Source organism: Solanum stenotomum, chromosome 5 (genome assembly GCF_019186545.1).
Source record: "Solanum stenotomum isolate F172 chromosome 5, ASM1918654v1, whole genome shotgun sequence".
NCBI lineage: Eukaryota > Viridiplantae > Streptophyta > Magnoliopsida > Solanales > Solanaceae > Solanum > Solanum stenotomum.
In genome coordinates, this window is record NC_064286.1 from 8,618,231 (window position 1) to 8,633,603 (window position 15,373).

Sequence of the window (15,373 nt, forward strand, 5' to 3'; positions counted from 1 at the left end):
TTTGGTGTGTGGAGAAAAGGATCAACCCAACACTAAGAACTCACATACCTAGTAGGAATCACCCCCGACGATATCCACAACGATCTTTGACGGAAACTTGTTTGATCTCCTCTTTCTTCTCTTCTTCTCTTCTTCTCCTCTTCACTCTCAAGCCCTAGCTCTCACTCTTTAAAATGGGACAAAAATGATCCAAAAATCAGCCTAACACAACAATATAACCCCAAAAGAAATAGCTAGGGAAAAGACCAAAATGCCCTTAAAATTTCCGGACGGATTCCCTGCCAACTGCCCAACTTTCAAAGGGCATAACTCGCTCATACGAACTCAGAATTAAGCAAACTCGGTGGCGTTGGAAAGATCATTCCACAAGCTTCACAATCATAACTAGAAATACTCCTAACACATTCTGATCTAGGAGTTATGACTGCTCAAAGTTGGCCAAAACTCACTGATTTCCCACACTTAACCAAATTTCCAGATTTTGAATTTTATTCCAAAAATGACTATTTCCGATTTTTAAGCCTCTTCATAGTTATTTCAACTTACCGGATGTTACAGGTTCGTCCAAAATTCTAGGAACTTAATTGTGGCCCACCTAATTACAGAAGTTCTCTTAACTACCGCAACACTAAATTGTAGGGGTTACTGACCGTCAGAACATGTAATTTTAACCCCGCAATTTAGGCTTTTTTTTAGTGTGGGGATGTCAACTGATTTTGAATAGATATGTAATTGACACATGACAAGGTCATGTGGTCTATATGTAGGCATTGACAGACTTGTCACATGCCAGATGTGCTTGTGTTGTTAATTCCATATGCCTAATTATTCCAAGAATTGAGGGAAAAAGAGAGGGTTGAGTCATAGGTGTGTGACTGCCATATGGAGTAGAACTAGAAAACGTTGATATCATGATATCTTCTGTTCTTAATTAGAGATTTAGGATTCAGATCCCGATATGAAGTCATCTTTAATAGGGAGCGTTTACCTCAGTAGTGCATGCAAATTTTTTTTTAAGCTATATCGATATTTTAAAATAAACAAACAAATAAATAATTGATGTAATAACATTATATTAATAAAAAAAACTATTTAAAGCGTACTAATAAAACATAAATCAAGCAAACTACTACAACTTATTATTATGTCCAATTCCGTTTTGTGACAAGTAATTAAATTTCAATAATAGGATACACATTGTATTTTAGTTCAATTGGTTTACTTTATTCTTATTTGATCAAGAATTGGAGGTTGGATCAATAAAGCATTATCAGTCGACACCCTTTAACATAAGGTAGGTCTGTCTCTTGTTTACCTTCAATGTGAGACTTTTCAATATGAATTCAAATTTAGTTTATTCCTATTAGGAATATCGAATATCGGGTGGGAAAAAAAGTAATTGCAATTCACTTATATGTATTTTCATATGGGTATCTATTTATCAAGGTACGTACCTTAATTTGTTTAGAAGATTTCTTGTTGAAATTGAAAGAAATTAAGTGGTTTGCATAGGTTGAGGGAGAAATTGATTAACATGTAACTTAAATGATTTGAGTGATAGTTAGGGACTGATCTATAGTTCATGTGAACTTATTAGGTTTAGTTCAATTTCTATATGTGGATTAAAATATCGATTAAATATTTACAAATATTTTATGGTGCCTAAATGATCATTTGGTAAGTTAAAGTGTCAAACTGACGGTTAGAGCCAAATTTGAGTGTCTACCCATCTATTTTGCCTCTACATTTTGTACAAACTTTGAAGAAACTTTTTTTTTTTTCATTCCATGAATTGTCCAAATCTTAATTATTTGATTTTTTTTGTAATATAACTATGAATATTAGAACTCTTCTTAATTTCCAGTATATCTCTGTCTTATCAATCTCTCCAACCTCTAAGAAAATTCAAGAAAATCTAACTATCTGATCTGTATCGAATTTGAAAACGAGTCAGAAGAAATGGTTGGAGCCTCTTATTTTGATTTCTCGAATAAAGAGATCCATGAATTGGGATCCTGATGCATATTGATACAGATCCCAATTTTTCCCAGCATTTCTCATAGTTATAATGATTTTCCGGTTTCGTTTATGATTCAGGATTGAAGGATCCCCTTTAATATCATCTGTATATATTTTTTTTTTCTTCTTTTTGCATGATCAATATGTTATTTCTTTGATCATTTTGCATGTTACTAGTCCTTTCTCTCCTTTTGTCATAAGGCGTCGTCTGACTTTGAAACAAAAAAATGTTAATATGTTTAGATCCTTATTGAGCATTTTTTGAGTAGTTTTAAAGTTGAAATAGGAAAAGCGACAAGCACCACTAGGCCTGGTCATCGGTTGGACATTACTAGTAAGGTCCGATATTCATTCTTTGCTCAAATAGGAAGGTGACCGTCTCTATCTAGTGACGTGAATAATGGATAATAATAATAATAAGTCGTCTTCATCGTCAACATATCCATATAACACAGCTCCTCCTCTTTCTCCTTCTACAAATCAAGCATCATATAATAATCCCTCTAACAATTCTAGTCCATATCCTCCTCCTGGTTCTGTTCCATATCCATATCCTCCATACCTTCATTATCATCCGCCTCCTTACGCTGCTCAACAATCCGGTCATGTTAACTACAATAGTTATCCACAAGTTCCACCAGCATCTCCATCAGAAACAACACCTAGTAGACCTCAGCAGACTAATCCCCCATTAGAGTATAGTAATTATCCTCCACCATCACATATTGTGCATTCTCCTTATTCGTACCACGCGTATTACCCTCCTCCTCCTCCTCCTCCTACAATATCGTCTTTTAGACCTGTACTTCAACAACAAGGGAGTTTTCAATATGGTTCATCTCAAGGTCCTCTAGAGAGGCAAAAATCCAAAGGTCATGATCAATCTCCTAGCCTCCAACACCAAAATAGTTTGTCGTCTGTTACTAGTTCCGCTGCAAGTAGTTTATCAGATGCAAATAGTTCATTGGCAAGCTCTGATCATGGTAACAATGGACCAATAGATGATCACCTAGCAAATGTGCATTTGTATGAAAATCCTTCCCCTGCCACTGCTGCCCCTGCATCATGTCACTCAGGACCGAGACCTCATGTAGCGAATAACTATAATGCCCGAGGAACAATATATGGACATCCCAACGCCTCGTTTTCTAAGGGGGAGGCATCTTCTGTGGTCCAATCCGAGCCGTGTCATAGACCAACTCATTCAAGAACATCAAGTGGTGAACAACAAAATAATTGGGGTATGCAAGTAATGCCATTTATGGCTTCTAAAAATATTCTGCTATTACATGGAAATCTTGATATTTGGGTATTTGAAGCAAGAAACCTCCCAAACTTGGACATGTTCCACAAGACCATAGGGGATATGTTTAACAAAATGGGAAACAATGGGCAACTCGGTAATATGACAAGCGATCCATATGTGACGATTATACTAGCAGGCGCAGTTATAGGGCGTACTTATGTCATAAACAATAATGAAAATCCTGTGTGGATGCAACATTTTAATGTACCGGTTGCACATTATGCTTCTGATGTGCAATTTCTTGTGAAGGATAATGATATGGTAGGTTCTCAGCTTATAGGGACAGTAGCAGTCCCCGTGGAACATATATACGGAGGGGGAAAAGTCGAAGGATTCTTTCCAATCTTGAACAATGGAAAACCTTGCAAAGCTGGAGCTGTTTTAAGGATATCAGTTCAGTATTACCCAATGGATCAATTAAGCTTTTACCACCATGGAGTTGGAGCAGGTCCTGAGTATTATGGTGTTCCCGGGACTTATTTTCCACTGAGGATGGGTGGATCAGTTACTCTTTATCAAGATGCTCATGTGCCTGATGGATGTCTTCCAAATTTAAAGCTTGACTATGGGATGATGCAGTATGGGCATGGGAAATGCTGGCGCGACATCTTTGATGCAATATGCCAAGCCCGCCGGTTGATATACATTACTGGATGGTCAGTGTGGCATAAAGTGAGACTCGTTCGAGATGATGCTTCTGTAGAAGATAGCTGTCTTGGGGAGCTTTTGAAGTCAAAATCACAAGAAGGAGTCAGAGTGCTGCTTCTTGTATGGGATGATCCCACTTCAAGAAGCATCCTTGGCTATAAAACGGTAATTTCAATGTATTTATGATGAACTGCTTATTTATTTTAGGCATAATACATAAACAAATACTCAAACTTGGCCCCAACTCGTTCTCATTATGTCTACTGGACACTTGACGCTAACGTGACACATAAATATTGGAGGTGTCTAGATGATCATTTTGTAAGTTGGAGTGTTCAACAGACACAGTGGAGATGAATTGAGGGCGTGTAGATGTGCATACTCAAGGTTGAAGTGTTTACTTGTAAGCTGATGCCAAGTTTGAGTGTCTGTTTATGTATTATGCCTTTATTATATGTGAGCAATTGCTTACTTAAGAATCTTCGAGGGACTCGCACACTATTGACACTTCAGTTGTAATAAATTTGACAGTTAACATTAAGCTACATCTAAAGTACATCTACTTTAGGATTTCCTTAATTATGGTAATATTATATGTTATGACTCTTTAACCTTCTGTTCTTGTTGTATTAGCATTTCGGAATTTAGTTAATGCTCTTCAGGGAAAGCAATGTCATTTTAGTTAGTGAAGTTCAAATTTGAAAAAAAAACATGCAGGATGGCCTCATGGCAACCCACGATGAAGAGACTCGTCGTTTTTTCAAGCATTCTTCTGTGCAAGTGTTGCTTTGTCCTCGTGTGGCAGGAAAGCGTCACAGCTGGGCCAAGCAAAGGGTATATTAGTTATAAATGATTTCTTTTGTTTTCTTGATTGTCAGTTTAAAAATTGCATGTCATTCCTAATGTTTGTTTCCATGACTAATGTCTTGTAAATCTGCTATTCAGGAAGTTGGAGTAATTTATACACATCATCAGAAAACCGTGATAGTGGATGCTGATGCAGGAAACAATCGACGAAAGATCATATCTTTTGTTGGAGGACTTGACTTGTGTGATGGGCGATACGATACTCCAGAGCATCCTATATTTAGAACACTACAGACCGTGCACTCGGATGACTATCATAATCCAACTTATGCAGTAAAATCAATATCCTTGTTTGCTTGCATTTGTATAAACATGGTTTTTAGTGTTTCTTGGATAGTAATCCATCTAATGTACTTAACAGGGAAGTACTACTGGTTGTCCAAGAGAACCATGGCATGACTTGCACTGTAAAATTGATGGTCCGGCAGCATATGATATTCTGAAAAACTTTGAGGAACGCTGGTTGAAGGCATCAAAGCCCCAGGGCATCAGAAAGTTGAAGAAGACGTATGATGATTCTTTGCTCCGAATAGAAAGAATGCCTGAAATTCTTAGTATTGCTGAGACTTCATCTACGAGCAGCACCGATCCTGATAATTGGCATGTGCAGGTAAGTTATTAACTTAATACTACTAGTATTGGAGGATTAGCATTGGTGTTACAGATACATTTTCTTTCCATTCTTATACAGATTTTCCGCTCTATTGACTCGAATTCAGTCAAAGGCTTTCCAAAGGATCCGAAAGAAGCTACAATGAAGGTGAGAAAGATGTGTAAAAGGGGTGTCATGGAGGGAAATGTGTTCCAATCTAATCTCTTTTTTCTTTGCAGAACCTGGTATGCGGAAAAAATGTACTTATTGACATGAGTATTCACACAGCATACGTGAAAGCCATTCGTGCTGCGCAACATTTTGTTTACATTGAGAATCAGTACTTCATTGGTTCCTCATACAATTGGAGTCAATATAACGACGTAGGTAAGAAATTATTCGTATGATGAATAAGTATACCTAAGATACATGTTATTCTTATAGGAAATGCCATTGAGTATAGTTTTAAGATTTCACGAATCGAGCCATATCTGCAACTAGGCCAAACACTTACCTGATTGTTGGCTTAGACTCAGATACCTGAGCATTCTGTTTTATGCAGGAGCCAATAATCTGATTCCTATGGAAATTGCACTTAAAATTTGTGAAAAGATTAGAGCACATCAAAGGTTTGCAGCATATATTGTCATCCCAATGTGGCCAGAGGGTAATCCAACTGGTGCTGCTACACAAAGAATTCTCTTTTGGCAGGTAAAGACTACCTAAACTGCTGAGTTGATACCGATGAATCAAGTTGTAGTCACTAGTCATCATGATACATCTTCTTTTATTAGTGAGATCAAAATATGGTGGATATAAAGTTTCCGTCTTAGCAAATTATTAACTTTTCTGCTAACTGTAGTAGTTTGTGCAAGTGAAACTTAAGACTGTATGTTGGTTGGCAGCATAAGACGATACAAATGATGTATGAGACTATTTACAAGACTTTAGTGGAGGTTGGCCTTGAGGATGCTTTCTCTCCACAAGATTATTTGAACTTTTTCTGTCTTGGTAACCGTGAGGTCGATGTAGAGGAAACTGAGAATTCTGGTGCTGCTAACACTCCTCAGGTACTTCCCTACGACCTCCATTTTCCAACAAAAGAACCAAAAGAATGACTAATTCCAATGGACTTATGCAATTTTCTCTTTACTTTGCTCATCTTTTGTTGCCTAAATATCGTGTCATCGTAAGATGAAACTTTTGCTTATGCTTTTCTTGAAGGATAAGATTTTGTAATACACCGAATATTAAAATCTTTGTTTTCTATGTTTGTTGTAAAATTCTCTGCCTAGACTCTAGCCTGCAAGGTTCATATTATTTATCATTTATGACGTTGTAGGCACTGTGTCGAAAATACAGAAGATTTATGATATATGTTCATTCTAAAGGCATGATTGTGGATGATGAATATGTCATATTGGGATCTGCAAACATCAATCAACGCTCACTTGAGGGTACCAGAGACACGGAGATAGCGATGGGAGCATATCAACCTCATCATACATGGGCAAGAAATCAGTCAAGTCCCAGTGGACAGGTGATCATTGTACCTTGTATCTCGATTATAGTATTGTTATGTTGTACTTCATGTTCTGTTACTACCTGTTGTTTTTTGTTATTATCTGTTGTTTCTTGTACTTCCGCTCTACCTGTAATAGGTGGTTTAGATTGATTCCTCTAATTTTGTAAAAAATCAGGCTATGAGTACCAATGCTACTGTCTGATCCTTTGCTTTTGTGTAGATATATAGGTATAGAATGTCTCTGTGGGCTGAGCATCTCGGAGTTGTTGATGACTACTTCATCCGACCTGAGTCTCTAGAATGCGTAAGACGCGTTAGATCAATGGGTGAAGCAAACTGGAGACAGTTTTCAGCTGATGAAGTAACTGAAATGAGAGGTCACCTCTTAAAGTACCCTGTTGAAGTTGATAGGAGAGGCAAGGTGAAGAATGTTCCTGGATTTGAAGAATTTCCAGATGTTGGTGGAGATATAATTGGATCATTCCTAGCCATTCAAGAAAATCTTACTATTTAAATTTTGCCCATTCCTTTCCCAACTTGTATTTTTGACATTAGTAATAAGACACATTGGTGGAGCAGAGTCTATATTCACGGCTTGAAACAGTAACCTCCTACTCACATGGCAACAAATGTTGCCGTTGTGCCAATGCTTCCTTTTATTTAGACACTACTTGTACAATTTTATATTAGGGCTCTCAATAATAGAAATTTGTGTTCTATTCATTGTTAAAGAGTAACATATAGAAAGAGGTAGAGAGAGGATGCCAAGAATGTCTATTTGCAACAAATTTTAAGTATGTGAAAAATAAACTAATCATAAATAAAATGTGAAGAAACAAGAATATTATTGATTGACAATATCTATACAATTTTGTTCCTCTCTCGATTCTTCTCTCACTTAAGATTTGTCACGATCCAAAAATGGGTGTGGTGTTCGTCTTATCCCACCAAGACGAGAAAACCTAAAACACAAAATCATAACGATAGAAATGCGGAAATAAAAATATCAACAACATAAATGCGGACAACTTAGTCAACTCATAAATACCCCGAAAACCTAGTTTTTACGTGTACAAGCCACTAATATATTACAACTAAATTGAAATAAATTACAATTCTCAATGCCTTTGTTTCTAGATTAGAACCAGAACATAATAAGGAACAAGATGACCCACTGAGATGACAAACATCTACCTCTTAAGTGTCCACAAAAAAGCCTCAGACGAAGTAGAGAAGAAGGATAATCACACAGATCCGGGCTTGTAACCTACACAAGTGTAGAAGCAAGGAGCGAGTGCCGAACAACACGGTACTCAACAAGCAAATCATTGAACACTAAGGGCCTGTTTGGAAAGCTACCCTGGTAATTGGATTTGGTGTAATTGAGTGTAATTACACTGTCTGTCCTGTTTGGTGGGAGAGGTAATTACTTGGTCAACATGTAATTGATGTAATTGGCAGGGGTAATTACACTCTCCAATTTACAGGGAGAGACTGTGAATTGCTGGTGTAATTACCAGCGGATTACTTTTTAATTTCTACTTTTTATTTCTATTTTTATTTTTTTGTTTTAATTTATTTATTTATATTATTTTCAAATCTTTTTTTATTTTTATTATTCTAAAAATTTCTAAAATTTTATTTTTTATTTTATATTATTATATTTCATTTTCTTCTTATTCCCAACCTTACTTCACGTGATGCTATGCAATTTTTTTCGAATTATCTATTTCTTTATGCCATGCTTATTTTCTAATTAGCATAATTTTATTAGTATTCTAATTTTTAAATTAAAATATAATTTATTGTTAAGTAAGGTTATAGACATACATTTTCTATTTTTTTAAAAAAAAAAATCATATTTACGTATGTTATGTTGAAATTTGCAATAAGAGTAAAGACATAAATTCCCCCCTGAACTTGTCACGAAAAGTCAGTTACACGCTTATACTATTGTGACGACCTATTACACACCTGAATTACTTAATAATTTATGACATTTTATTTCTATATTAATTTTTTTATCAAACATACATTTCACTATGTTCGTAGAAACATCATACTTTTAGTTTTTATGATCAATTCAATTGAAATATATTAATTTGAAAAAATATAAATCAATTATTTTTTTCATAATATTAGTTAAGAACATATGTTTATTAATTAATATATGTCTTAAATATTTAATTTAATATCGTTTATAAAGTTTCTTATTTGTCTAGTATAAATTTTAAATAATTAATTTTTATTTTTTAAATTTAATATAATTTTATGATTGCAATTTTATCCAAAGTCCAAACAAAACATGTGTAATTACACTGCGGCATCCAAACATGACGTGTGTAATTATAGCAAACAGGTCAGTGTAATTACTAGACTGTGTAATTACTATGCTGGTAATTACTACCCTAGTAATTACACCAATTCCAATTACCAGGTGGCTTTCCAAATAGACCCTAAGTAAAGCAAATTAAAATACATGCACTCCTTTCATCCCAACAAACCTTCACAAACTATAATTTGCATAAAAATCAGCCCAATCTAACAGTTAACAAATCACGAAACACATAGTTCAATAGTGTCATGCCCCGAGCCTACACCCTGGAGGGACTGGCACTCGAAGACCATTGTTGGCCTCAAGCGAACCCTTGGCCTGACTTACTAATTCAACAGAAGACTCTAAACATTATTACACTGATCAAATGAACTTACTCAAATAGCTTGGTAAAATAACTTCGAATGTTTTAAAGATCAACATTCAACTTGGCCAAATGGCAACTCAAGTCTTAACATATGAAATGAAATGTGAAGACAACTGAACTACTAACTATCTAACTATCTATGAAGCCTCTAAAACAACTGAGATGGGTGTTGGGACAAACTCCACAACATTTTAAAGAACTGATAATAAATTGAAAACAATAAAAGGGATCCTCTGGAATGCAAAGAGTCTCACCAACAGACTCTGAACTGTCCACTGGATCAACAATACGCTGGATGCTGATCCTAGTTACCTGCGTCTGCATCATAATACGATGTAGGCCAACTGGCATCAGTACATTGAATGTACGAGTATGCGTGTTGGAATGCTAAACATAACTTAAGCTTGAAAAGGATCTGAAAGAAATACTTACCTTAACTTTACTCAACTCCTGAATAACTTAACTCAACTTACTGAACCCATTTCAATATAAAGCAGTTTAAAAACAAGTGCAATATAAAGAAAAGTTGTTTAAAACATGATGCCAACTTTATGTGTATGCAAATACAAATAACTCTGAGATGTATGTAAAAATACAAATAAACTGATGTATATAAAAATACAAAGTACTGTTGTGGGAGTTTCTCTAACCGACAACCATCACATAAGAGCTATTGTGATGATACAACGATCTCCCTCACGTTGCCAATGCATCCTATACGCTGCCACACTTATAGGACCTGAATTACTAAGTGGATCCACTAGTCTATGTGAAAAGAATTCATCTAAAAAGTATGACCCTTTTCTACCCATGATGGATACATAGTTTATGGAGATGTGAGTTATATGAACTGAAACATCCGGCAATTTGAAATAACTATGAATAGGCTTGAAATTCGGAAATAGTCATTTTTGGAATAAAATTCAAAATCTGGAAATTTGGGTAAGTGTGGGAAATCAGTGAGTTTTGGCCAACTTTGAGCAGTCATAACTCCTAGCTCAGGATGAGTTAGGAGTAGTTCCAGTTATGATTGCGAAGCTTGTGGAATGATCTTTTAAACGCCACCGAGTTTGCTCGATTCCAAGTTTGTATGAGTGAGTTAAGCCCTTTAAAAGTTGGGCAGTTGGCAGGGAATCCGTCCGAAAATTTTAAGGGCATTTTGGTATTTTCCCTAGCTTTTTCTTTTGGGGTTATATTGTTGTGTTAGGCTGATTTTTTTGGATCATTTTGTCCCATTTTAAAAGAGTGAGAGTGAGGGTTTTGAGTGAAGAAAAGAAGAAGAAGAGAAGAAAAGGAGAAGAAGAGGAGAAAGAGAAGATCAAGCAAGGATTTTCGTCAAGGATCGTCGTGGATATTGTCGGGGGTGATCCCTACTAGGTATGTGAGTTCATAGTGTTGGGTTGATCCTTTCCCCCACACACCAAACTCGTTTTATTCCCAAGAAAAGCTTGGTTGGGTTGTTGAAATTGTTGGTTTGTGTTGTTGTTGTTGTAGGTTGTGTTGTTGGAAGTTCTTGTTGGTTTAGTACATGATTTGATTGTGCTTTTGAGTTGAATCTCTTGTATGTTGAGGGATTTTATGATCCTTAGTGTTTGGAGTTGAAACCCTTGAAGTTAGGGTGGTTTAGAGTTGGATAAAAGAGGAAGAAAAGTCGAGTTTTTTGGGGAAAGGGGTGGCGCGTCGCACCTGCCAACGCGCCCCAAGAGAGCTTCTGAGCTTTCCCCCTTGGGGCGCCGCACCCTACAGAGCGCCTCAGCTGGCCTTCTGAGCTTCAAGGTCAAGCGCTCTGCGCCTTGCAGAGCGCCAAGGACGCCAAGTTCCCCCATTCTTTTCACACTTTCTCATGCATGTTCCTTGGTATTGTACCTATGTTTCCTAGTTGTTTCCAACACTCCTAGGTACGCTTAAGCGTCAAGAACTCATCCATAACATGTGATCAAACACCTTGAATTCATAATTCCAATTCAAGGAGAGTTAGTTTCCAAGTCAAGTGAAGTTAAGAGTTGAGTCTAGAAGTTCAAGAAGGGAGTCAAGCAAGTCTTTAAAGTTGTTCAAGAGTCTTTATTGAGCGTTTTAACTTCATTCTAAGGCTCAAGTTGCAAGTCAAGCAAATAGTATAGAGTTTCAAGTTAAGTCAAGAACATAAAGTTGAGTTCATTTCTCAAAGTTATTAGGGAACTGTGTATTCCCAAAGAAGTTTTAAAGAAATGTTTTTACATTTAAACAAGGTTGGAAACTGAGATTTCCAAAGAGCCTTCGGGCTAGTTTTTGAGTAATTATCTCAAATCAGCAGGAAGACATATGTTTTAAAAACATAAGAGCCAGTACATTTTTGGGAGTAGTATCGAGTACCGAATTGGGGGAGCGTTCAAAGAACCCATAGCCCCCATAGAACCATGTTAGCCACCATGGGTAGAAAAGGATCATACTTTTTAGATTAATCCTTTTCCAGATAGACTAGTGGATCCATTAGGCAGTTCAGGTCTTATACCTTTGGCCGGGTATAGGATGCTCTGGCAGCGTGAGATCGATCGTTGTATCATCACTATAGCTCTTATGTGATGGTTGTCGGTTAGAGAAACTCCCACAGCAGTTATTGTATTTTCATACACATAAAGTATTATATTTTTATATACATCAGTTCATTTGTATTTCTATATACATCTCAGGCTTATTGTATCTTTGTATACACACAGAGTTTATAGCATGTTTTAAGCAGTCTTTCTTTATATCGCACTTGTTTTAAAATTGCCTTATATTGAAAGAAGTCAGTCAGGCTGAGTTGAGTTGAGCCAAGTAAGCTATTCAGTTTCTTCCAGATTTTTTTCCAGTTCGCATACTCGTACATTCAATGTAATGATGTCAGTTGGTCTGCATCTTATGACAATGCAGACACAGGTACCCAAGATCAGCATCCAGCACGTCGTTGATCCAGCTGAGCACTCCAGAGTCAGTGGTGAGCCTCCTTGCATTTCGGATGACTCAATTATTTTGTGTTCTTAGTTTTGTTTTATTAAGGTATTGCGGGGTCTGTCCCAACATCCATCTCAGTATTTTTAGAGGCTCCATAGACAGTTATTCAGTTAGTTTTGAGTCTCCCATCTATGTATATATGTAAATATTCTTTTTTTTTAGATTCGAGTTGCCTTTGTGGCCAGATTTTATAAGTTACATTGTTTTGTAACCTTGCATTTGCATTGAGTTATTCTGTTGAGTTAGGTTTCCGCTGAGTTAAGAAAGCCAGGCCAAGGGTTCACTTAGGGCCAAAAATGGTCTCCGGGTGCCGGTCCCGCCCAGGGTGTAGGCTCGGGGCGTGACATGAACTCAAGCTCGTCCCCATATCGGTGCTTAATACTACTCCCAAAATATACTAGCTCTTCATGTTTTAAAAACATACTTCTTTTTGTGATTTGAGATTAGTGTTCAAAAACTTAGCTCAAAGGCTATCTTGGAAATCAAAGTTTCCCCTCTTGCTTCATTAAGAAAGCGATTACTCTTCTGAAAACTAGCCCAAAGGCTCTTTGGAAATCTCAGTTTCTGTTCTTATTTAAATGTGAAAACATTTTAAATCTCTTTGGGAATACTTAATCCCCATATACTTTTGAAGAAATGAAGTTCGACTTTACTCTTTACTGAACTCAAAACTTAAGTCTTAAAACAAAGTTAAAATGTTTGCAAAAGACGTTTGAAAACCTTTAAGGATTCTCTTAACTTGACTCTTAACTGCTCTTGACTTGACTCTTAACTGGTCCTTGAATTGAATTATGGATTCAAGGATTGTGATTTGTGATTGGAAAGATCTCATGATGTTTAGGAATGATTTTAGATAGCTAAACATGAGAAAAGACCGAAAATCAATATTTGAAGGTGGGTCCGCGACGTGGAGAAGCTTTTAAAAATTAGTTTCAAAAATAATTTTTGAGGCAGAAGACTCGGTGACGGCTCCGTTACGCGAAACAAAAATTCCCAAAACTGGGAACCAGCTCCGCGACGCACCACTGATGTCGGATTTCGTCCGATGAAATCTCTTCTTCGTTTTTCGGCTCTAAACCCTCTAAACTCCATTAGTTCCTTTACCCAACACTTAGAATAGATTAAATGTTCAAAGTACATCAGATTCTACTCAAAATCGAACCTAAAATCACAGATTAGGAGTGAACAACTCCTCAACGAAACAAAAATCTAATAAAACTTCAACAAACCCATTCAAGAACTCAATTTCTAAGCTTTCAAGAACTTAAATTCGTTGAAATAAATCATGATTGGCACGTGAGCGAATTAACCCAATGCTATGTGATCTCACATACCTTGTAGGAATCACTGTTGACATCAACTTTTGTCCCTCCTTTCTTCTAATTTATTTCGTTGAGCTTCTAAATTGCTAATAATTTGAATACTTTATAATTCACTATAATTTTCCATTTATTACTATTGTTACCGTAATTATCTACTAGATACTATTACTTTAACTTTTATTATGATTTCACTATTTCAAAATTATACTTTTTATTATCAACGTTACTATTATTACTTTATTGACGTTTCTTTAAAACATATTGTCGTTACTTTATTTTTTAGTTTCTTACTTACTAAACATTTTATATGATATTTATTATATTATTTACTAAATTAGAAGCTCAAAAGAACTAATTTAAGAAAGAAAAAGACTATAAAGTTGGGCCTAATTATATTCCAAATGGACCAAATATTCAGCCCCTTATTCAATGTTAAATCTGTCCAAAAATTAGGCCCAATTTGCTAGCCCATTTTGGAGCATATCAGAAAGGGAAAATTACTTATATACACACATTTACTTACCTTAATATCCATTTATCCCTACCTTTTTTAAAAATTTAAAAAATCCCTTAATTCTCCCAATTCATTAAATCTTTCAGATACATAAATATTTCTCTCCTATTTTCAGCCTACACCCATGGTTCCCACTCCCCATTTCACTCCTCCATTTTATTCCTAAATTATCTCCACTTCTTTAGCAGTTACAAATTTCAAATTCATTTTGATTTTTAGAAGATATCTCTCTCAAGTTTATCAATTAATCTATTTTTGAATTTCAAATCTTTTCTATTTCCAATTAATGATTTCAAATTATTCAAGAGGTAGATTTCTTTCCATCACTTCAATTTTTGAATTCTTTTATTTTTATTTTTTTATTTTTTCATCTTAAAAAATAATAATAAAATTACCTCCGCCCCTTGCCCTCATTGAAATCTTATTGAACCTTTGCAATTTTAGTTAATCATATTGTCGTTGAAAATTTTTCTTGAAAAATATTTATTTTCTTTTAATGTTTCCACTATTGAAAAACGTCCAAAAAAAAAAGAAGAAAAAAGTTGGATCTGCCATAGCACGGCCATCACAATCAAAGATACAGATTTTTAATGTATCTCGTTTATTTAGAGTCTTAAATTAGTCTTTGTTAGTGTTATCATTGATCTAATACATCTCTGCTACAATAACCTTTGTTTTATGCAATGTATAATGTTCATATGTAAGGTATTTATACATAACTCTAATGTTGTTGAATCTTTGATTAGTGTTTATCATGTTCAATAGAAATGTACTTGATACATAAACTTTGTGTTATTTATCACACACACAAAAAAGAAGCTATTTTGAAACAATTACATGTATAATGTATTTTTTTATATTTTAAAATATAGTATTTCTCAAACAAAATAAGATACATAAATAAT

The 15,373-nt window shown here is 35.4% G+C and overlaps 2 protein-coding genes across 9 annotated transcripts in view; one reads left to right on the plus strand and one right to left on the minus strand.

The window, feature by feature from the left end:
• LOC125864477 (actin-depolymerizing factor 10-like) overlaps positions 1 to 15,373 on the minus strand; it is a 616,735-nt gene that overhangs the window by 146,433 nt on the left and 454,929 nt on the right. Inside the window, exon 1 of one of the 7 annotated variants that reach the window (XM_049544493.1) lies at positions 10,074 to 10,079. The exons of the other annotated variants lie outside the window; for them this stretch is intronic. The gene's annotated coding sequence lies outside the window, so the exon portion shown is untranslated. Of the gene's footprint in view, positions 1 to 10,073; positions 10,080 to 15,373 lie in introns of those variants that run through there. 7 annotated transcript variants of the gene reach the window in all.
• On the plus strand, positions 2,420 to 7,532 carry LOC125864438 (phospholipase D beta 1-like). Of its 2 annotated transcripts, none has more exons than XM_049544444.1 (10): positions 2,420 to 4,138; positions 4,691 to 4,807; positions 4,919 to 5,113; positions 5,202 to 5,450; positions 5,532 to 5,600; positions 5,672 to 5,819; positions 5,995 to 6,143; positions 6,338 to 6,502; positions 6,775 to 6,972; positions 7,178 to 7,532. In XM_049544444.1, exons 1-10 carry the CDS (start codon positions 2,420 to 2,422, stop codon positions 7,469 to 7,471), a joined length of 3,303 nt encoding a protein of 1,100 aa, XP_049400401.1. In that variant the 3' UTR covers positions 7,472 to 7,532. The 2 variants fall into 2 exon arrangements, with proteins under 2 accessions (XP_049400401.1, XP_049400402.1); XM_049544445.1 differs by having other exon boundaries at positions 3,110 to 4,138; positions 6,070 to 6,143.